The sequence below is a fragment of the Oncorhynchus tshawytscha genome, linkage group LG13, assembly GCF_018296145.1.
Source record: "Oncorhynchus tshawytscha isolate Ot180627B linkage group LG13, Otsh_v2.0, whole genome shotgun sequence".
NCBI lineage: Eukaryota > Metazoa > Chordata > Actinopteri > Salmoniformes > Salmonidae > Oncorhynchus > Oncorhynchus tshawytscha.
Window position 1 is genome coordinate 80,309,686 of NC_056441.1, and position 24,130 is coordinate 80,333,815.

Consider the following 24,130-nt stretch of genomic DNA (forward strand, 5'->3'; position numbering starts at 1 on the left):
CAATTTAGCACATTAACACTGGAGTGATAAATGATCAGATGGTCATGTACAGGTAGAGATATTGGTGTGCAAAAGAGCAGAAAAGTAAATAAATATAAACAGTATGGGGAAGAGGTAGGTAAAATTGGGTGGGCTAATTTACCGATAGACTATGTACAGCTGCAGCGATCGGTTAGCTGCTTAAGTACTTTACACCACTGTCAACAGGGCTGGAGTGGGTCGAGAACGTCAAGTTCCTCAGTGTCCACATCATTAAGGATCTATCACACACCAGCACAGTTGGAAAAGAGGGCACGACAACGCTTCTTCCCCCTCAGGAGGCCATAAAGATTTGGCATGGGCCCTCAGATCCTCAAAAGGTTCTACAGCTGCACCACTGAGTGCTGACTGACTGCATCAACGCTTCTATACCAGGGACCTCAACCCGATGGAGATGGTTTGGGATGAGTTGGACCGCAGAGGAAAAGCAGCCAACAAGTGCTCAGCATATGTGGGAACTCCTTCAAGACTGTTGGAAAAGCATTCCAGGTGAAGCTGTTTGAGAGAATGCCAATAGTGTGCAAAGCTGTCATCAAGGCAAAGGGTGCTACTTATCAAATATATTTTGATTTGTTTAATACTTTTTGGTTACTACATGATTCTACAATGTAGAAAATAGTACAAATTATATTTTTAATGTTTATTTATTTAACCTTTATTTAAGTCAATTAACAACAAATTCTTATTTACAATGACGGCCTACCAAATAAAGAAAAACCCTGGAATGAGTGGATGTCTCCAAACCTTTGACTGGTACTGTACATATCTATCTCAATGACCTCGTACCCCTGCACATCGACTCTGTACTGGTACCCCGTGTACATAGCCAAGTTATCATACTCATTGTGTATTTTATTATTACTTTTCTATTATTTCTCTTTTTTCTTTCTCTCTGCATGGTTGGGAACGGCCAGTAAGTAAGCATGTCACTGTTAGTCTACACCTGTTGTTTACAAAGCATGTGATTAATAAAATGTGATTTGATTTGACACACACATACACAGGTAGACACTCTCTCACAGACACACACATACACACACCCACACAGGTAGACACTCTCTCACAGACACACACATACACACACCCACACAGGTAGACACTCTCTCACAGACACACACATACACACACCCACACAGGTAGACACTCTCTCACAGACACACACCCACACAGGTAGACACTCTCTCACAGACACACACATACACACACCCACACAGGTAGACACTCTCTCACAGACACACACCCACACAGGTAGACACTCTCTCACAGACACACACATACACAGGTATACACTCTCTCACAGACACACACATACACACACCCCACAAGGTAGACACTCTCTCACAGACACACACCCACACAGGTAGACACTCTCTCACAGACACACACCCACACAGGTAGACACTCTCTCACAGACACACACCCACACAGGTAGACACTCTCTCACAGACACACACCCACACAGGTAGACACTCTCTCACAGACACACACATACACACACCCACACAGGTAGACACTCTCTCACAGACACACACCCACACAGGTAGACACTCTCTCACAGACACACACATACACACACCCACACAGGTAGACACTCTCTCACAGACACACACAGACACACACCCACACAGGTAGATACTCTCTCACAGACACACACATACACACACCCACACAGGTAGACACTCTCTCACAGACACACACCCACACAGGTAGACACTCTCTCACAGACACACACAGACACACACCCACACAGGTAGACACTCTCTCACAGACACACACCCACACAGATAGACACTCTCTCACAGACACACACCCACACAGGTAGACACTCTCTCACAGACACACACATACACACACCCACACAGGTAGACACTCTCTCACAGACACACACCCACACAGGTAGACACTCTCTCACAGACACACACATACACACACCCACACAGGTAGACACTCTCTCACAGACACACACAGACACACACCCACACAGGTAGACACTCTCTCACAGACACACACAGACACACACCCACACAGGTAGACACTCTCTCACAGACACACACATACACACACCCACACAGGTAGACACTCTCTCACAGACACACACAGACACACACCCACACAGGTAGACACTCTCTCACAGACACACACATACACACACCCACACAGGTAGACACTCTCTCACAGACACACACCCACACAGGTAGACACTCTCTCACAGACACACACAGACACACACCCACACAGGTAGACACTCTCTCACAGACACACACCCACACAGGTAGACACTCTCTCACAGACACACACCCACACAGGTAGACACTCTCTCACAGACACACACATACACACACCCACACAGGTAGACACTCTCTCACAGACACACACCCACACAGGTAGACACTCTCTCACAGACACACACATACACACCCACACAGGTAGACACTCTCTCACAGACACACACCCACACAGCTAGACACTCTCTCACAGACACACACAGACACACACCCACACAGGTAGACACTCTCTCACAGACACACACCCACACAGGTAGACACTCTCTCACAGACACACACAGACACACACCCACACAGGTAGACACTCTCTCACAGACACACACCCACACAGGTAGACACTCTCTCACAGACACACACATACACACACCCACACAGGTAGACACTCTCTCACAGACACACACCCACACAGGTAGACACTCTCTCACAGACACACACCCACACAGGTAGACACTCTCTCACAGACACACACCCACACAGGTAGACACTCTCTCACAGACACACACCCACACAGGTAGACACTCTCTCACAGACACACACATACACACACCCACACAGGTAGACACTCTCTCACAGACACACACCCACACAGGTAGACACTCTCTCACAGACACACACCCACACAGGTAGACACTCTCTCACAGACACACACCCACACAGGTAGACACTCTCTCACAGACACACACCCACACAGGTAGACACTCTCTCACAGACACACACCCACACAGGTAGACACTCTCTCACAGACACACACAAAACATTTAAATGCAAAATAAAACATTGTGATGAAACATTGTTTCTTTATCCTGTCCTCTCCACCCCTCTCTCCTCCCTTTCTTCTCTGCTGCCTGCAGCTGTGGTTCACCGGAAAGAACCCCAACAAGAAGGTGGCAGAATACTGCTTAAACCACACCACCCTGGCAACGTGCTGCCCCCGCAACACACTCCTCCTCCTGGCAACAATGTCATTAAGCATTGTCCTGCTTTGAATAAAACCACAGATGCTTATGTCATAGATGGCTTTATGTGTCCTTGTATTCCTCCTACACACTGTAACTGTGTTTCTGTGGCTATATGTCTCATATCAAATTACATCCTATTCCACACAGTTAAATAAAGGTTCAATAAAAAAAACTAAATATGCACTACTTTTGACCAGAGCCACAGTCCTCTTCATGCTGTCCTCTTCTCCCTTCCCTCCTCTCTTTCCTCCCCCATAGAAGGGTTCAGTGTTTAGTGTTTGGCACTCAGCCCGCCTTGGCACTGAGGCTGCCAACAGAACCTTACTCTCTGTCTAGGACGTTAGGATATTTCAGGGAACCAAAAACACATGACCAGTCTGAGAGGGAGGCCAATCTGCTTCAGTTCTCAGTAATTATGGGGTGTTCCATTCCCCTATGTGTGTGTGTGTGTGTGTGTGTGTGTGTGAGTACAGTCTGTTCTAGTCATTTATGTTTTCATTTGTCACAGAGCGTATTATGGGCGTGGCTAGCCTCTTGGTACCTGTGGTTACCAGGCCATAGTCCTCACCCCTGCTGCCTGAGATGTGGCACATACTCTCTCACAGAAGCACATACACACACATGTACAGAGACTCACATTCATGTAGCCTCCACACACACTTACACACCATGCCTTGTGTGATGATATAGCCAAGAATAGCAGAAAGATGGACGAGGTCCATAAGGCTATTAATACCTAGCCTCTCTCCAGGTCCCACTCACCTCACACTCTACAAATCAAATCAAATAGTATTGGTCACATACACATTGTTAGCAGATGTTAATGCGAGTGTAGAGCAATGCTTGTTCTTCTACTTCCGACAGTGCAGTAATATCTAACAAGTAATCTAACAATTCCCCAACAACTACCGAATACACACAAATCTAAAGGGATGGAATAAGAATATGTACATATAAATATATGGATGAGCGATGGTCGAGCGACATAGGCAAGATGCAGTAGATGGTATAAGGTATAGTATATTCATATGAGATGAGTAATGTAAGATATGTTAACATTATTAAAGTGGCATTGTTTAAAGTGACTAGTGATCCATTTATTAAAGTGGCCAGTGATATGAGTCTCTTTGTAGGCAGCAGCCTTCTGAGTTAGTGATGGCTGTTTAGCAGTCTGATGGCCTTGAGATAGAAGCTGTTTTTCAGTCTCTTGGTCCCAGCTTTGATGCACCTGTACTGACCTCGCCTTCTGGATGATAGCGGGGTGAACAGGCAGTGCCTCAGGTGGTTGTTGTCCTTGATTATCTTTTTGGCCTTTCTGTGACATCGGGTGCTGTAGGTGTCTTGACTGGCAGGTAGTTGACTATAGGGGTGGCAGGGTAGCCTAGTGGTTAGAGTGTTGGACTAGTAACTGGAAGGTTGCAAGTTCAAACCCCCGAGCTGACATGGTACAAATCTGCCGTTCTGCCCCTGAACAGGCAGTTAACCCACTGTTCCTAGGCCGTAATTGAAAATAAGAATTTGTTCTTAACTGACTTGCCTAGTTAAATAAAGGTAAAATAAATTGTGCAGACCACACCACCCTCTGGAGAGCCTTGTGGTTGAGGGAGGTGCAGTTGCCGTACCAGGCGGGGATACAGACCAACAGGGTGCTTTCGTAAAAGTGTGTCAGGGTTTTAGGTGACAAGCCACATTTCTTCAGCCTCCTGACTGTCTGTGTGGATGGACCATTTCAGTTTGTGATGTGTACGCTGAGGAACTTAAAACTTTCCACCTTCTCCACTATTGTCAGCTTGATGATGAGCTTGGAGGGTACTATGGTGTTGAATGCTGAGCTATAGTCAATTAACAGCATTCTTACATATGTATTCCTCTTATCCAGATGGGATAGGGCAGTGTGCAGTGTGATGGCGATTGCATCGTCTGTGGACCTGTTGGGGCGGTATGCAAACTGAAGTGGGTCTAGGGTGACAGGTAAGGTGGAGATGATATGATCATTGACGAGTCTCTCAAAGCACTTCATGATGACAGAAGTGAGTGCTACGGAGCGATAGTTATTTAGTTGAGTTACCTTTGCCTTCTTGGGTACAGGAACAATGGCGGCCATCTTGAAGCATGTGGGGACAGCAGACTGGGAAAGGGAGCGATTGAATATGCCCGTAAACACACCAGCCAGCTGGTCTGCGCATGCTGTGAGAACGCGGCAAGGGATGCCATCTTTGTGTGTGTACGTGTGCATGTGTTGATGCAGACAAAGCACTTCTTTTAAACATAAATTGGGCTGGGATGAAGATTTAGGAATAGGTTGAAGGATCAGGCTTGGTTTACAAAATAAGTTACAACTTCAAAACAAGTCACAGTCCTGTGGGAGCACTTCTGTGTCATGACCACTAGGTGGACTCACACCTCGCATAGAAAATGCAACACTGTAAAAACATTAAGTGAACCAGTATTAATTATTACTATGTTAATAAACAGTTAGCTGCATAAACACGCACACCACACAACAGGAAGTTTTTGTTGTTGTGAGGCCTAGTCTTGGCTGAAATACACGTTGTAGCTGCTATGCCTCTCCCTCTCCAGCTCGCTCCATCTCCAGGATTTACATAGGCTGATTTCCGTGGGAAGCGCGAAAGCAGCGGAGCCTCCATGGCAGACTTTCAGGAACGGAGGAAACTACAGAAACGACCCATCGAAAACTATTAACGTCACAGTTTTCTCGCGTTTTCCAACTCGGACTCACACTACTTGCACTCGAACTGCCGGATTTATCGTCTCGTTGAGATTGTTTAACTCAGGAAACCGTGTGTTTTCTGGGGCTGTGGCGATGGCCGGTGGCGGCGGGGTGTCGCCGCTGGGGCTAGCGCCTCCGTTGTGGTATCACCGGGACCTGAGTCGCGCTGCTGCCGAGGAGCTGCTGGCCCGCGCGGGACGCGACGGGAGTTTCCTGGTTCGGGATAGCGAAAGTGTTAACGGGGCGTACGCTTTGTGTGTGCTGTAAGTAGCCAGATTGAATGTTCTCTTCGTAAAAGTGTGGCTTTACTTTTCAGGATAGACTGACTAGATGGTTTCTAAACTTCTGAGCTGTCTGGCTTTCATTTGTCCCATGGTTGGAAGGGACACATCGTGGCAACTAAACAAATATCTAGAAGCCAGTCAGTAGGACACAGCAACTATTCTATCCGTCTGTGGCTACAGTGTAACAGCCTATATCAATAGATTGTGTTCTTAAGACATGCTAGTACATTGCAACTTGCTAACTAGTTATCTAACTAGCTAGGACTGTCAGGAAAAGTTAGTTTCTTTACTTCGCCTGTCAACTCATCATCACAACATCTCGGTTTAAGTTTTCTACAGCCAACAGTAGGCCTATTTTAACCACAATCCTTTCTATGTAGCCTACATCCAATCATACCCAGCCCGTGTCTGTCAGTTTGCACGTAGGTATTTAGACTGTACCTCACCGAACCAGAGGGGTCTTCACACACACACACACACACACACACACACACACACACACACACACACACACACACACACACACACACACACACACAGAGAGAGAGAGACACACTGTCAGTGTGTAGACTGCTTAGAATTCTCTACCAGCTCGTGTTGACATCCCAGCATGGAGCCATCAGAACAGTCACCCCATTTCTCTGCAGATGGTCAGGGTGGACTTAAAAGGGTGGAAACTGTGCTCAGGGAAGGAAAAGGGTTGTATTGAACGAGGGCCCGTGTCCTGTCCTCTCTGAGAGTGGGTTGGATGGGCAGCCATTGTTGCTACTTCTGTGTAATAACATGAGCATCACCAATCCACTCCATGTTACATCATGGGCTACCTGGTCAGGTCACGAGGTCAGGCAAAACAACACAGACATCACACATGTCATGTCACATGCACTGGTGGCCATCATGTCATCACCTCACACACATTTACAGCTCTCTCATGCCTCTCGCTCATGTGACACACACACACTTCCCTTTTCACACACACACACACACACACACACACACTTCCCTTTTCTATCAGACAGACAGATGAGGCATCAGTATATTTCAGGAGCATTTCATGAAAATCGTGCTAGCTGATATTCAGAGCACTGATAAATAGTGGTGGTTGAGAGAGAGAGAGAGACAGCTGTGTCATCTGTCTGTGCATCCTACTGCCACAGATGAGAGATGATGAACTGTGGATGTGTTGTTGAAGTAAACATGGCTGGAGTAAAGGGATGAGAGATGATGAACTGTGGATGTGTTGTTGAAGTAAACATGGCTGGAGTAAAGGGATGAGAGATGATGAACTGTGGATGTGTTGTTGAAGTAAACATGGCTGGGGTAAAGGGATGAGAGATGATGAACTGTGGATGTGTTGTTGAAGTAAACATGGCTGGAGTAAAGGGATGAGATGATGAACTGTGGATGTGTTGTTGAAGTAAACATGGCTGGAGTAAAGGGATGAGAGATGATGAACTGTGGATGTGTTGTTGAAGTAAACATGGCTGGGGTAAAGGGATGAGAGATGATGAACTGTGGATGTGTTGTTGAAGTAAACATGGCTGGAGTAAAGGGATGAGAGTGTAGAAACAAAGTGGTGGTTTACAGAGCTACAAGAGGAGAAACAGATGTTGTCTAAAAGCTGTCTGGAGGTTGTCTGGAGGCTGTCTGGAGGTTGTCTGGAGGCTGTCTGGAGGTTGTCTGGTGCCTATGGAGTTTCTACTTCTTCTGCTGGTCTGACCTCAACCTCTGCCCACTCCAGTTTACACATTTCACTGTGTGTCTGTGTCTGAGAGGGAATTTGGGTGTTTCCTCCAGGCCATGTGTGTGTTACAGAGAGATGGGGGAGATATTCCTCAGAGCACTAGGCCTACCTAGCACGTTTAAACACGCAGACCCACAAGGATTCAGAGTGTTATGCACTGTTTGTGTGTGTGTGGAGCTAGGGTTTACTAGCAAACATTCCTCACTAAAACACCTGGTGTGTGTGTGTGTGTGTGTGTGTGTGTGTGTGTGTGTGTGTGTGTGTGTGTGTGTGTGTGTGTGTGTGTGTGTGTGTGTGTGCTGTGTGGGGGCTACTTTGGAGAGAAATAAAGGGTACAAGCATAAAGAGAGAGAGATAGGGCTGGAGGGAAACAGAGAGAGGGCTGGAGGGAAACAGAGAGAGGGCTGGAGGGAAACAGAGAGAGGGCTGGAGGGAAACAGAGAGATAGGGCTGGAGGGAAACAGAGAGATAGGGCTGGAGGGAAACAGAGAGAGGGCTGGAGGGAAACAGAGAGAGGGCTGGAGGGAAACAGAGAGAGGGCTGGAGGGAAACAGAGAGGGGGCTGGAGGGAAACAGAGAGAGGGCTGGAGGGAAACAGAGAGAGGGCTGGAGGGAAACAGAGAGGGGGCTGGAGGGAAACAGAGGGAGGGCTGGAGGGAAACGGAGGGAGGGCTGGAGTGAAACGGAGGGAGGGCTGGAGTGAAACGGAGAGAGGGCTGGAGTAAAACGGAGAGAGGGCTGGAGGGAAACGGAGAGAGGGCTGGAGGGAAACGGAGAGAGGGCTGGAGGGAAACGGAGAGAGGGCTGGAGGGAAACGGAAAGAGGGCTGGAGGGAAACTGGGAGAGGGCTGGAGGGAAACAGAGAGAAGGCTGGAGGAGAGAGGGCTGGAGGGAAACGGAGAGAGGGCTGGAGGGAACGGAGAGAGGGCTGGAGGGAACGGAGAGAGGGCTGGAGGGATAGTGCACTAAATACAGCACTGTGTTTACTGTAAACACACACATAGGGGGTGAAGCATACTGTTTCCCACTCTTCTGCCATATCTCTCTCTTGCTCTCTCTCACTCCATATCACTCTCTCCATATCTCTCTCTCCATATATCTCTCTCCATTTTGCTCTCTCAATTAAATTCAAAGGGCTTTATTGGCATGGGAAACATGTTTATATTGCCAAAGCAGGTGAAATAGACAATAAACAAAAGGGAAATAAACAGTAAACATCTCTCTGTCTCTATCTTTGTATTCCTGGTATAGTTGAGTGTTCCTACAGGAACAATGGTATTTACCCCACAGCAGGGTTCTACAGCAGCCAATACCTTCTGAGATCAGAGCAGGAAGAGATCCCTCTCCTACACACACACACACACACACACACACACCATGGAGGATTGTGTGTGTTTCAAACATCTCAGCTTGTTTTGGAGTGTGAGTTCCTCTCCCCCATCCCCGTGTGACCACAAGATGCGGCCTGGAAATTCATCTAAATGAAACGTCTAAAAACAGAACAGTAGGCCCAGCGCTGTAGCTCCACCTTACTGCTGTGTGTCTTGTTCTGGCCGACGTTAGATCAAATCAAATGTTATTGGTCACGTGCTGAGTACAATAGTTTACAGTGAAATGCTTATTTACAGTGAAATGCTTATTTATGAGCCCATTCCCAACAATGCAGAGTTAAAAAAAGTATGAAAAATATTTACTAAATAAAAAGGAAATAGTAACACAATAAAACCAATGATGAGGCTGAATACAAGGATAACCAGTACTGAGTCAATGTTCAGGGGTACCAGGTAGTTGAGGTAATAACTAGACTATATACAAGGATAACCAGTACTGAGTCAATGTGCAGGGGTACCAGGTAGTTGAGGTAATAACTAGACTATATACAAGGATAACCAGTACTGAGTCAATGTGCAGGGGTACCAGGTAGTTGAGGTAATAACTAGACTATATACAAGGATAACCAGTACTGAGTCAATGTGCAGGAGTACCAGGTAGTTGAGGTAATAACTAGACTATATACAAGGATAACCAGCACTAAGTCAATGTGCAGGGGTACCAGGTAGTTGAGGTAATAACTAGACTATATACAAGGATAACCAGCACTAAGTCAATGTGCAGGGGTACCAGGTAGTTGAGGTAATAACTAGACTATATACAAGGATAACCAGTACTGAGTCAATGTGCAGGGGTACCAGGTAGTTGAGGTAATAACTAGACTATATACAAGGATAACCAGCACTAAGTCAATGTGCAGGGGTACCAGGTAGTTGAGGTAATAACTAGACTATATACAAGGATAACCAGTACTGAGTCAATGTGCAGGGGTACCAGGTAGTTGAGGTAATAACTAGACTATATACAAGGATAACCAGTACTGAGTCAATGTGCAGGAGTACCAGGTAGTTGAGGTAATAACTAGACTATATACAAGGATAACCAGTACTGAGTCAATGTGCAGGGGTACCAGGTAGTTGAGGTAATAACTAGACTATATACAAGGATAACCAGTACTGAGTCAATGTGCAGGGGTACCAGGTAGTTGAGGTAATAACTAGACTATATACAAGGATAACCAGTACTGAGTCAATGTGCAGGGGTACCAGGTAGTTGAGGTAATAACTAGACTATATACAAGGATAACCAGTACTGAGTCAATGTGCAGGGGTACCAGGTAGTTGAGGTAATAACTAGACTATATACAAGGATAACCAGTACTGAGTCAATATGCAGGGGTACCAGGTAGTTGAGGTAATAACTAGACTATATACAAGGATAACCAGTACTGAGTCAATGTTCAGGGGTACCAGGTAGTTGAGGTAATAACTAGACTATATCCAGGAAGTACCAGTACTGAGTCAATGTGCAGGGGTACCAGGTAGTTGAGGTAATAACTAGACTATATACAAGGATAACCAGTACTGAGTCAATGTGCAGGGGTACCAGGTAGTTGAGGTAATAACTAGACTATATACAAGGATAACCAGTACTGAGTCAATGTGCAGGGGTACCAGGTAGTTGAGGTAATAACTAGACTATATACAAGGATAACCAGTACTGAGTCAATGTTCAGGGGTACCAGGTAGTTGAGGTAATAACTAGACTATATGCAGGAAGTACCAGTACTGAGTCAATGTTCAGGGGTACCAGGTAGTTGAGGTAATAACTAGACTATATGCAGGAAGTACCAGTACTGAGTCAATGTGCAGGGGTACCAGGTAGTTGAGGTAATAACTAGACTATATCCAGGAAGTACCAGTACTGAGTCAATGTGCAGGGGTACCAGGGAGTTGAGGTAATAACTAGACTATATCCAGGAAGTACCAGTACTGAGTCAATGTTCAGGGGTACCAGGTAGTTGAGGTAATAACTAGGCTATATACAGGAATTACCAGTACTGAGTCAATGTGCAGGGGTACGAGGTAGTTGAGGTAATAACTAGACTATATGCAGGAAGTACCAGTACTGAGTCAATGTTCAGGGGTACCAGGTAATTGAGGTAATTGTGCTAATACAGTATGTACATGCAGGTAGGGGTAAAAGTGACTAGGCAATCAGGAGAGATAATAAACAGAGTAGCAGCAGCATATGTGAAGACAGTCTGTGTGTGTGTGTGTGTGTGTGTGTGTGTGTGTGTGTGTGGGTATGGTCTAGTGAGTGTGTGGGTAGAGTCTAGTGAGTGTGTGTGTGTGTGGCATTAATCAAATCAAATCAAATTTTATTTGTCACATACACATGGTTAGCAGATGTTAATGCGAGTGTAGCGAAATGCTTGTGCTTCTAGTTCCGACAATGCAGTAATAACCAACAAGTAATCTAACTAACAATTCCAAAACTACTGTCTTATACACAGTGTAAGGGGATAAAGAATATGTACATAAGGATATATGAATGAGTGATGGTACAGAGCAGCATAGGCAAGATACAGTAGATGGTATCGAGTACAGTATATACATATGAGATGAGTATGTAAACAAAGTGGCATAGTTAAAGTGGCTAGTGATACATGTATTACATAAGGATGCAGTCGATGATATAGAGTACAGTATATACGTATGCATATGAGATGAATAATGTAGGGTAAGTAACATTATATAAGGTAGCATTGTTTAAAGTGGCTAGTGATATATTTACATTTCCCATCAATTCCCATTATTAAAGTGGCTGGAGTTGAGTCAGTGTCAGTGTCAGTGTGTTGGCAGCAGCCACTCAATGTTAGTGGTGGCTGTTTAACAGTCTGATGGCCTTGAGATAGAAGCTGTTTTTCAGTCTCTCGGTCCCAGCTTTGATGCACCTGTACTGACCTCGCCTTCTGGATGATAGCGGGGTGAACAGGCAGTGGCTCGGGAGGTTGATGTCCTTGATGATCTTTATGGCCTTCCTGTAACATCGGGTGGTGTAGGTGTCCTGGAGGGCAGGTAGTTTGCCCCCGGTGATGCGTTGTGCAGACCTCACTACCCTCTGGAGAGCCTTACGGTTGTGGGCGGAACAGTTGCCGTACCAGGCGGTGATACAGCCTGCCAGGATGCTCTCGATTGTGCATCTGTAGAAGTTTGTGAGTGCTTTTGGTGACAAGCCAAATTTCTTCAGCCTCCTGAGGTTGAAGAGGCGCTGCTGCGCCTTCTTCACGATGCTGTCTGTGTGAGTGGACCAATTCAGTTTGTCTGTGATGTGTATGCCGAGGAACTTAAAACTTGCTACCCTCTCCACTACTGTTCCATCGATGTGGATAGGGGGGTGTTCCCTCTGCTGTTTCCTGAAGTCCACAATCATCTCCTCCTTAGTTTTGTTGACGTTGAGTGTGAGGTTATTTTCCTGACACCACACTCTGAGGGCCCTCACCTCCTCCCTGTAGGCCGTCTCGTCGTTGTTGGTAATCAAGCCTACCACTGTTGTGTCGTCCGCAAACTTGATGATTGAGTTGGAGGCGTGCGTGGCCACGCAGTCGTGGGTGAACAGGGAGTACAGGAGAGGGCTCCCTGATATGCGTGTGTGTGTGTGTGTGTGTGTGTGTGTGTTGGAGTGTAGTTTGTGTGGGTAGAGTCTAGTGAGTGTGCATAGAACAGGTGCAAGAGAGTCAGTGTAAAACAATGAAGATAGATAAATAATACAGGGGGTAATGCTAATAGCCCGAGTAGGCTTTTTGATTAGCTGTTCAGCAGTCTGATGGCTTAGGGGTAGAAGCTGTTCAGCAGTCTGATGGCTTAGGGGTAGAAGCTGTTCAGCAGTCTTTTGGCTTAGGGGTAGAAGCTGTTCAGCAGTCTGATGGCTTAGGGGTAGAAGCTGTTCAGCAGTCTGATGGCTTAGGGTAGAAGCTGTTCAGCAGTCTTTTGGCTTAGGGGTAGAAGCTGTTCAGCAGTCTGATGGCTTAAGGGTAGAAGCTGTTCAACAGTCTGATGGCTTAGGGGTAGAAGCTGTTCAGCAGTCTGGCTTAGGGGTAGAAGCTGTTCAGCAGTCTGATGGCTTAGGGGTAGAAGCTGCTCAGCAGTCTGATGGCTTAGGGTAGAAGCTGTTCAGCAGTCTTATGGCTTGGGGGTAGAAGCTGTTCAGCAGTCTTATGGCTTAGGGGTAGAAGCTGTTCAGCAGTCTTATGGCTTGGGGGTAGAAGCTGTTCAGCAGTCTTATGGCTTAGGGGTAGAAGCTGTTCAGCAGTCTGATGGCTTAAGGGTAGAAGCTGTTCAACAGTCTGATGGCTTAGGGGTAGAAGCTGTTCAGCAGTCTGGCTTAGGGGTAGAAGCTGTTCAGCAGTCTGATGGCTTAGGGGTAGAAGCTGCTCAGCAGTCTGATGGCTTAGGGGTAGAAGCTGTTCAGCAGTCTTATGGCTTGGGGTAGAAGCTGTTCAGCAGTCTTATGGCTTAGGGGTAGAAGCTGTTCAGCAGTCTTATGGCTTGGGGGTAGAAGCTGTTCAGCAGTCTTATGGCTTAGGGGTAGAAGCTGTTCAGCAGTCTGATGGCTTGGGGGTAGAAGCTGTTCAGCAGTCTTATGGCTTAGGGGTAGAAGGTGTTCAGCAGTCTTATGGCTTGGGGGTAGAAGCTGTTCAGCAGTCTGATGGCTTAGGGGTAGAAGCTGTTCAGCAGTCTGATGGCTTAGGGGTAGAAGCTGTTCAGCAGTCTGATGGCTTAGGGTAGAAGCTGTTCAGCAGTCTTTTGGCTTAGTGGTAGAAGCTGTTCAGCAGTCTTATGGCTTAGGGGTAGAAGGTGTTCAGCAGTCTTATGGCTTGGGGGTAGAAGCTGTTCAGAAGTCTGATGGCTTAGGGGTAGAAGCTGTTCAGCAGTCTTATGGCTTAGGGGTAGAAGCTGTTCAGCAGTCTTATGGCTTAGGGGTAGAAGCTGTTCAGCAGTCTTATGGCTTAGGGGTAGAAGCTGTTCAGGTGTCTTTTGATCCCAGACTCTCCTGATTTCCGTGCGGTAGCAGAGAGAACAGTCTATGACTTGGTTGGCTGGATTCTTTGACAATTGTTAGGGCCTTCCTCAGAGCACTAGGCCTACCTAGCACGTTTAAACACGCAGATAGGCCCACAAGGATTCAGTGTTACGCACTGTTTGTGTATATGGAGCTAGGGTTTACTAGCAAACATTCCTCAATTAAAACACCTAGTGTGTGTGTGTGTGGGCGGGCGGGCTACTTTGGAGAGAAAAAAAGGGTACAGGCATAAGAGAGAGAGAGGAGGGAAACAGAGAGAGGGCTGGAGGGAAACAGAGAGAGGGCTGGAGGGAAACAGAGAGAGGGCAACAGAGAGAGGGCTGGAGGGAAACAGAGAGAGGGCAACAGAGAGAGTGCTGGAGGGAAACGGAGAGAGAGGGCTGGAGGGCTGGAGGAGAGAGGGCTGGAGGGAAACAGAGAGAGGGCTGGAGGAGAGAGGGCTGGAGGGAAACAGAGAGAGGGCTGGAGGAGAGAGGGCTGGAGGGAAACGGAGAGAGGGCTGAGGGAAACAGAGAGAGGGCTGCCAAAACAAGTGGAATAAACAAAATGAAAATGAACAATCTGAAATTAACAGTGAACATTACACTCACAAGTTTTGTATGTTATATCATTGGCTATGTAGAGTGTTTTAACAATGTGCAAATAGTTGAAGTATGAAAGGGAAAATATATAAACAGATAAATATGGGTGTCAGTGTAGCTGGTGCATGAAGTCAGGCGCAGGAGAGCAGAATGAGTGAGCAACGTACTTTACTCAACAAGGCACAAGGTAACAATTACACTTGACCAAAACAAGACGGTAAAGATAACGCATGGGTGAACACAGCACCCGTCAGAAAAACAGCCATCAAAATAAACCTAACTGAACATGAATAATCCCGCACAACACCATGGGGGAAACGGAGGGTTTAAATACAGGAACAAATAATTGTGAAATGGAAAACAGACAAAACCAAAGGAAAAAGAAAAGTGGATCGGCGATGGCTAGTAGACCGGCGATGGCTAGTAGACCGGCGATGGCTAGTAGACCGGCGATGGCTAGTAGACCGGCGATGGCTAGTAGACCGGCGATGGCTAGTAGACCGGCGATGGCCAGTAGATCGGCGATGACTAGTAGACCGGCGATGGCTAGTAGACCTGCGATGGCCAGTAGACCTGCGATGGCTAGTAGACCGGCGATGGCTAGTAGACCTGCGATCTACTTATTGATAAAGCCAGTGACTGATGTGGTGTACTCTTCAATGCCATCGAAAGAATCCCAGAACATGTTCCAGTCTGTGATAGCAGAACAGTCCTGTAGTTTAGCATCTGCTTCATCTGACCACTTTTTTATAGACAGAGTCACTGGTGCTTCCTGCTTTAATTTTTGCCTTTAAGCAGGAATCAGGAGGATAGAGTTCTGGTCGGATTTACCAAATGGAGGGTGAGAGAGAGCTTTTTACGTGTCTCTGTGTTTGGAGTACAGGTTATGTAGAATTTTTTCCCCTCTGGTTGCACATTTAACATGTTGATAAAAATTTGGTAGAGCTGATTTAAGTTTCCCTGCGTTAAAGTCTCTGGCCACTAGGAGCGCTGCCTCTGGGTGAGTGGTTTCCTGTTTGCTTATTTCCTTATACAGCTGACTGAGTGCAGTCTTAGTGCCAGCATCTGTCTGTGGTGGTAAATAAACAGCCACAAAAAGTATATCTGAAACTCTCTAGGCAAGTAGTGTGGCCTGCAATTTATCACAAAATACTCTTCTTCAGGCAAGCAAAATCTAGAGACTTCCTCAGATTTCGTGCACCAGGTGTTGTTTACAAATATGCACAGACCGCCTCCCTCGTCTTACCGGAGTGTGCTGTTATATCTTGCCGGTGCAGCGTATATCCCGCTAGCTGAATATCCAAGTCGTCATTCAGCCATGGTTCCGTGAAACATAGGATATTACAGTTTTTAATGTCCCGTTGGTAGGATATTTGTCATCTTACCTCGTCTAGTTTATTGTCCAATGATTGCACGTTGGCGAGTAATATTGACGGTAACGGCAGCTTTCCCACTCGCCTTCTGCGGGTCCTCACGAGGCATCCCGCTTTGTGTCCTCTGTACCTGCGTCTCTTCCTCTTGGAAATAATGGGGATGTTGGCCCTGTCGGGTGTTTGGAGAATGTCCTGTACGTCTTGCTTGTTGAAGAAAAAAATCTTAATCTAATCTGAGTTGAGTGATCGCTGTCCTGATATCCAGAAGCTGTTTTTTTGCCATAAGATACGGTTGCAGAAACATTATGTACAAAATAAGTTACAAGTAACGCAAAAAAAACATTTGGTTGGGCGTAAATGAATTTACGTAATTAAATTTCACATATAGATTTGACTTGATAAGGTACAGTCTTCACATTTAATGATAGTCAACGACACAACAGGAGGGACGTTGAGGTGGACCCTCAGTCTGCTGCTCACTCCCTCCACTAAACTGACATTCAGATGCAGGTCCCTATAGCCTACCTCAAATATCTGAAAAGAACAACAATGCAGAGCAACTCCACCAAAGCCAATATGCGGTGATAATGTTTTGGCCCTATAGCCTACTGCACAAACCTCATTACTACAGTATTGTTTTTAATAGGTAATAGTTCATAGGCGTAAGTTTTGTCAAAAAAATCATTTTTGCCTTAGATCTCGGCATACATTTTGAATCAAAGTGATCCCTACTCAAAAAAGGTGGGTGACCACTGCCATTGAGTAAGAGGCGAAGCGAGAATCATCTCGCTACAATCTGTCCAAAATAAACCGAATGCATTTCTATGGGCTTATTTTGGACCTAAGCTTCCCGCCTTTGAGAGAACAACTCTCATTGTTAGGGCGGAGACATGAGCATCTCATCATTATAAACAAATCAAATCGAATGTATGTATATAGCCCTTCGTACATCAGCTGATATCTCAAAGTGCTGTACAGAAACCCAGTCTAAAAGCCCAAACATCAAGCAATGCAGGTGAAAAAGCACGGTGGCTGGGAAAAACTCCCTAGAAAGGCCAAAACCTAGGAAGAAACCTAGAGAGGAACCAGGCTATGAGGGGTGGCCAGTCCTCTTCTGGCTGTGCCGGGTGGAGATTATAACAGAACATGGCCAAGATGTTCAAATGTTCATAAATGACCAGCATGGTTGTCACGTTCTGACCTTAGTTCTTTTGTTATGTCTTTGTTTAGTATGGTCAGGGCGTGAGTTGGGTGGGTTGTCTATGTTAGTTTTTCTATGATTTGGTATTTCTGTGTTTGGCCTGGTATGGTTCTCAATCAGAGGCAGCTGTCAATCGTTGTCCCTGATTGAGAACCATACTTAGGTAGCCTGTTTTTCACCCTTGAGTTGTGGGTGATTGTTTTCTGTTTTGTGTCTACACCAACCAGGACTGTTTCGTTTCGTTCATTCTCCTTTGTTATTTTGTTTAGTGTTCTCGTGATAATAAGTTATCAATATGGACACTTACCACTCTGTGCATTTGTCCTACTCTTCTTTCACCAACAACGGCCGTTACAATGGTCAAATAATAATAATCACAGTAGTTGTCGAGGGTGCAGCAAGTCAGCACCTCAGGAGTAAATGTCAGTTGGCTTTTCATAGCCAATCATTAAGAGTATCTCTACCACTCCTGCTGTCTCTAGTGAGTTGAAAACAGCATGTCTGGGACAGGTAGCACGTCCGGTGAACAGGTCAGGTTTCCATGGCCGCAGGCAGAACAGTTGAAACTGGAGCAGCAGCACGGCCAGGTGGACTGGGGACAGCAAGGAGTCATCATGCCAGGTAGTCCTGAGGCATGGTCCTAGGGCTCAGGTCCTCAGAGAGAAAGAGAGCATTAGAGAGAGCATACTTAAATTCACACAGGACACCGGTTAAGACAGGAGAAGTACTCCAGATATAACAAACTGACCCTAGCCCCCCGACACATAAACTACTGCAGCATAAATACTGAAGGCTGAGAAAGGAGGGGTCAGGAGACACGGTGGCCCCATCCGATGATACCGCCAGACAGGGCCAAACAGGAAGGATATAACCCCACCCTCTTTGCCAAAGCACAGCCCCCACACCACTAGAGGGATATCTTCAACCACCAACTTACCATCCTGAGACAAGGCCGAGTATAGCCCATAACCCAAGGGGGGGGGTGCCAACCCAGACAGGAAGATCACATCAGTGACTCAACCCACTCAAGTGACGCACCCCTCCTAGGGACGGCATGAAAGAGCACTAGTAAGCCAGTGACTCAGCCCCTGTAATAGGGTTAGAGGCAGAGAATCCCAGTGGAGAGAGGGGAACCGGCCAGGCAGAGACAGCAAGGGCGGTTCGTTGCTCCAGAGCCTTTCCGTTCACCTTCACACTCCTGGGACAGACTACACTCAATCATATATCCCACTGAAGAGATGAGTCTTCAGTAAAGACTTAAAGGTTGAAACCGAGTCTGCGTCTCTCACATGGGTAGGCAGACCATTCCATAAAAATTGAGCTCTATAGGAGAAAGCCCTGCCTCCAGCTGTTTGCTTAGAAATTCTAGGGACAATTGGGAGGCCTGCGTCTTGTGACTGTACCGTACGTGAAGGTATGTACGGCAGGACCAAATCAGAAAGATAGGTAGGAGCAAGCCCATGTAATGCTTTGTAGGTTAGCAGTAAAACCTTGAAATCAGCCCATGCCTTAACAGGAAGGCAGTGTAGCAAGGCTAGCACTGGAGTAATATGATCAAATTTGTGAGTTCTACTCAGGATTCTAGCAGCCGTATTTAGCACTAACTGAAGTTTATTTAGTGCTTTATCCGGGTAGCCGGAAAGTAGAGCATTGCAGTAGTCTAACCTAGAAGTAACAAAAGCATGAATACATTTTTCTGCATCATTTTTGGACAGAAAGTTTCTGATTTTTGCAATGTTACGTAGATGGAAAAAAGCTGTCCTTGAAACAGTCTTGATATGTTCGTCAAAAGAGAGATCAGGGTCCAGAGTAACGCCGAGGTCCTTCACAGTTTTATTTGAGACGACTGTACAACCATCAAGATTAATTGTCAGATTCAACAGAAGATCTCTTTGTTTCTTGCGACCTAGAACAAGCATCTCTGTTTTGTCCGAGTTTAAAAGTAGAAAGTTTGCAGCCATCCACTTCCTTATGTCTGAAACACAGGCTTCCAGCGAGGGCAATTTTGGGGCTTCACCATGTTTCATTGAAATGTACAGCTGTGTGTCATTCGCATAGCAGTGAAAGTTAACATTATGTTTTAGAATGACATCCCCAAGAGGTAAAATATATAGTGAAAACAATAGTGGTCCTAAAACGAAACTTTGAGGAACACCAACATTTACAGTTGATTTGTCAGAGGACAAACCATTCACAGAGACAAACTGATATCTTTCCGACAGATAAGATCTAAACCAGGCCAGAACTTGTCTGTGTAGACCAATTTGGGTTTCTGTTGAAGGAATTCTAAATTCCTCTGTTTTATTTCCCAATCAAAATTAAACACTCTGTCTATGCATTTAAGGGTTTGTAAGACCCTAATATTTTATAAGAATGGACAGAGCCCCGGTCTTAAAAGTCAGGTAACAGCGTTTAATTCAAGAGAGTACTGCTTCATACACATTTTACCACAGGTTATAAACTGAAAATGACGTCAGCGTTTTCTAAATGTTTTATCTCTTCTTGACACGGGTAGAGAGGCCCTATAGTTCTCGTCATTTTTTTTTTTTTATAAATTGAAATTTGCTATCGTAAATGTTAGCAACACCTCTGCCTTTGCGGGATGCACGGGGATATGGTCACTAGTGTAACCAGGAGGTGAGGCCTCATTTAACACAGTAAATTCATCAGGCTTAAGCCATGTTTCAGTCAGGCCAATCACATCAAGATATGATCAGTGATTAGTTAATTGACTATAACTGCCTTTGAAGTAAGGGATCCAACATTAAGTAGCCCTATTTTGAGATGTGAGGTATCACCATCTTTTTCAATAATGGCAGGAATTGAGGTGGTCTTTATCCTAGTTAGATTGCTAAGGCGAACACCGCCATGTTTAGTTTTGCCCAACCTAGGTTGAGGCACAGACACGGTCTCAATGGGGATAGCTGAGCTGACTACACTGACTGTGCTAACAGTCTGCTGCCTGGCCTGCACCCTATTTCATCGTGGAGCTAGAGGAGTTAGAGCCCTGTCTATGTTGGTAGATAAGATGAGAGCACCTCTCCAGCTAGGATGGAGTCCGTCACTCCTCAGCAGGCCAGGCGTGGTCCTGTTTGTGGGTGAGTCCCAGAAAGAGGGCCAATTATCTACAAATTCTATCTTTTGGGAGGGGCAGAAAACAGTTTTCAACCGGCGATTGAGTTATGAGACTGCTGTAGAGCTCATCAGTCTCCCTAACTGGGAGGGAGCCAGAGACAATTACTCGATCCCGACACATCTTTCTAGCAGATTTACACGCTGAAGCTAAGCTTGGTGACCTCTGACTGTTTCATCCTAACATCGTTGGTGCCTACTTGGATAACAATATCTCTATACTCTCTACACTCGCCAGTTTTAGCTTTAGCCAGCACCATCTTCAGATTAGCCTTAACGTCGGTAGCCCTGCCCCCTGGTAAACAGTGTATGATCGCTGGATGATTTGTTTTAAGTCTAATACTGCGGGTAATGGAGTCGCCAATGACTAGGGTTTTCAATTTGTCAGACCTAATTAATGGTGGGAAGCTTCGGTGTCTCAGACCCCGTAACGGGAGGAGTAGATACAAGAGAAGGCTCGGCCTCAGACTCCGACTCGCTGCTTAATGGGGAAAACCGGTTGAAAGTTTCTGTCGGCTGAATGAGCGACACCGGTTGAGAAAGTTGTCCGGCTGCGGGGACCGTGCGATGGGGTTTATACTATCTGTACTTACTGGTGGCACAGACGCTGTTTCATCCTTTCCTACACTGAAATGACCCTTGCCTAACGATTGTGTCTGAAGCTGGGCTTGCAGCACAGCTATCCTCGCCTTAAGGCGATCGTTCTCCTGTATATTATGAGTACAGTGACGGCAATTAGAAGGCATCATGTTAATGTTACTACTTAGCTTCGGCTGTTTGAGGTCTTGACGAACCATGTCCAGATAAAGCATCCGGAGTGAAAAAGTTGAATGAAAAAAAGTTGAGTGAGGGAAAAACGAAAAATATAAACGGTAATTAAAACGTAAAAAATGTGAAGTTGTCAGGTAGCAAAGTAAGGTTGGCAACAAAACGCACAGCAACACGTAAACAAGTCTGCAAGTTGTGACCGGAAATGTAATCCCTGGTGTAAATGGGAAGGTCCACGTTGGTGGCAGAACAACAAGGGGTTGTTATAGAACGGCAGCAACAAAAGCCTCTATTGACATGTTGCTTTTGAGTGCATTTCTCACTACTTTTGGATTATGATTGGATATTAAGGCTCGTATGAATGTCCTGCTTAATATAATGTTTGTGTCATCATCGCAAATCAACTGCATTGTACTTAAAAAAACAACTTCAACCAGTAATATTTAATATTAATACAGTAATATTGAAAAACAACTTCAACCAGTAATATTGCTCTTTGGATAGCTTTTGCTACAGCCTATATCAATGAACGTTAGCATTCTAGCTAACGACCGCTGCATCCAAAACAGTTATTTTGAAAAGATCACAACGAAATATAATCTTAGCGACTGTTCAAGCAAGAATCAAAACATAATTGTAAGTGTATGAGAACCCCAAAAAGTAATTTTGTTTAGAAGTAATAAAAACATAAATCTAGGCTATGTTGAATACTTTCTTACTGCCGTCAAGAGTCACGCGCATCTGTGCATGATGTCAGTGTGTCGTGTACTGGAAAGGGGTCTATAGTTCTGAGCAGAGCATGCAGAGCATCTAATACATGCCTTTTAGGTCGCAGGATGGGGCTTGGGTGTGTGTAGGAGTGGGGGTTGTGCATGTTGCTCTGCTCAGGGCCTGGGTGTATGTGTGTGATTTTCATGTTGAGGTCCTCGTCGTGGGGGTTGTGCCTGTTGCTCTGCTCAGGGCCTGGGTGTATGTGTGTGATTGTCATGTTGAGGTCCTCGTTGGGGGCATGGAAGGGGCAGGAGGGGTGCAGGCCTGACCTGGTGGAACCTACAGTATATGGGTTGTGTCCATGGTTGGTTTGGGAGGGTTGTGCTGTGTTCTGGATGTAGGTCCTCTCGGCATGGGTCCTCTCTGCGTGGGTCCTCTAGGTGCAGGTCCGTGAGGGGGCCTCGCAGGTCTGGGAGGGTGTCTCGCTGGTCTGGGTGGGGCATCCATTGCTCTGTTGCTCCTGTATGAGGTGCTGGGTCTGTGGTTGAGGGAAAGGTCTTTCTGGGCCCTTGCAAAAGTAGGGACTGCTGCTTTGTAGTGTTGGACCATGTCATAAAGGCTGTTCAAGTCCAGGATCGAGTGGTCAGCCAGGTAAATATTTGGTTTTGAGGCACAGCCACGGGAAATGCTTGCGTTTAGCCGCTGTATAGTAGCAGGGTGAACGAGTGGAGATAACCACTCATGCATTGAGGAAAGTGGTAGAGGCTTTTTCTATCAGTCCCTTGAGTGCTGTGGCCACCTTTTCCTGTTGTGTTTGTTCTCAGGTCCTTTGTGCCTGTGTGTATTATTATGTGGCTGGTGAACATAGTTTATCCTCAGATAGAGTTTAGCCACTGTGTGTCTGGGGGGCGGTAACTCCTCTTGGGGTTGGTTGTCTGTGGGGGTGTGGACCGACTCACTTGGGGTGGGGGAGTCCTCGCGGAGAGAGATCTTCTCCTGCTGTGCTCTCTCTCTTTAATTCTGTAAAAGGCGTTTTTTGAAGTTTCCAAATCACCACTGTTCCAACCGTGTACAAATTGACAGAGGCTGTCTGAGTCTCAAGGTTCTTGTTTTACTCTGGTTTTCTCCACCAATAGGTTGGATGGTATTTCCAGGTTTCGTGAGCTGTGCATGTTCGGCTGGTTATTGGTTTGCTATTAAGTTTGCTGGATAGTCCTTGGTGGTAGGAATCCTTCCAGGTTGTAGGTTTGGAGTTTTGATTTAAAGTGAAGGTTATGTTGTAGAGGGAAGTATCCTTCATAGGTCCTTGTGAAAAAAATCCAGTTTATCTAAATCTATCTTTTTGCAGAAAAGTTCTCTCTTCAATATGCTTTACTGGAATGAAGGACAAGGTCAATGTTGCCCAAGCGAAGTGATATGATACACATAAAACAGATACTATAGTAAGAATAGTAGATATAATACTAATGAAAATCAATATATACAGTACCAGTCAAAAGTTTGGACACAACTACTCATTCAAGGGTTTTTCTTTATTTGTACTATTTTCTACATTGTAGAATACTAGTGAAGATATCAAAACTATGAAATAACACATATGGAATCATGTAGTAACCCAAAAAGGTTTAAACAAATCAAAATATACTTTATATTTGAGATTCTTCAAAGTAGCCAACCTTTGCCTTGATGACAGCTTTCCCTCAACCAGCTTCATGAGGTAGTCACCTGGAATGCATTTCAATTAACAGGTGTGCCTTGTCAAAAGTTAATTTGTGAAATATCTTTCCTCCTTAATACGTTTGAGCCAATCAGTTGTGTTGTGTCAAGGTAGGGTGGTATATAGAAGATCGCCCTATTTGGTAAAAGACCAAGTCCATATTATGGTAAGAACAGCTCAAATAAGCA

General features: G+C 45.7%; 1 protein-coding gene across 1 annotated transcript in view; it reads left to right on the forward strand.

Annotated features, from left to right (window-relative positions):
* Window positions 1–5,758: 5,758 nt before the first annotated feature.
* Window positions 5,759–24,130, forward strand: part of LOC112235809 (phosphatidylinositol 3,4,5-trisphosphate 5-phosphatase 2A) — an 80,017-nt gene continuing 61,645 nt past the window's right edge. The window contains exon 1 of the mRNA XM_042296406.1: window positions 5,759–6,277. Within this exon, the coding sequence (XP_042152340.1) occupies window positions 6,108–6,277 (170 nt within the window). The 5' untranslated portion in view covers window positions 5,759–6,107. The remainder of the gene's footprint in view (window positions 6,278–24,130) is intronic.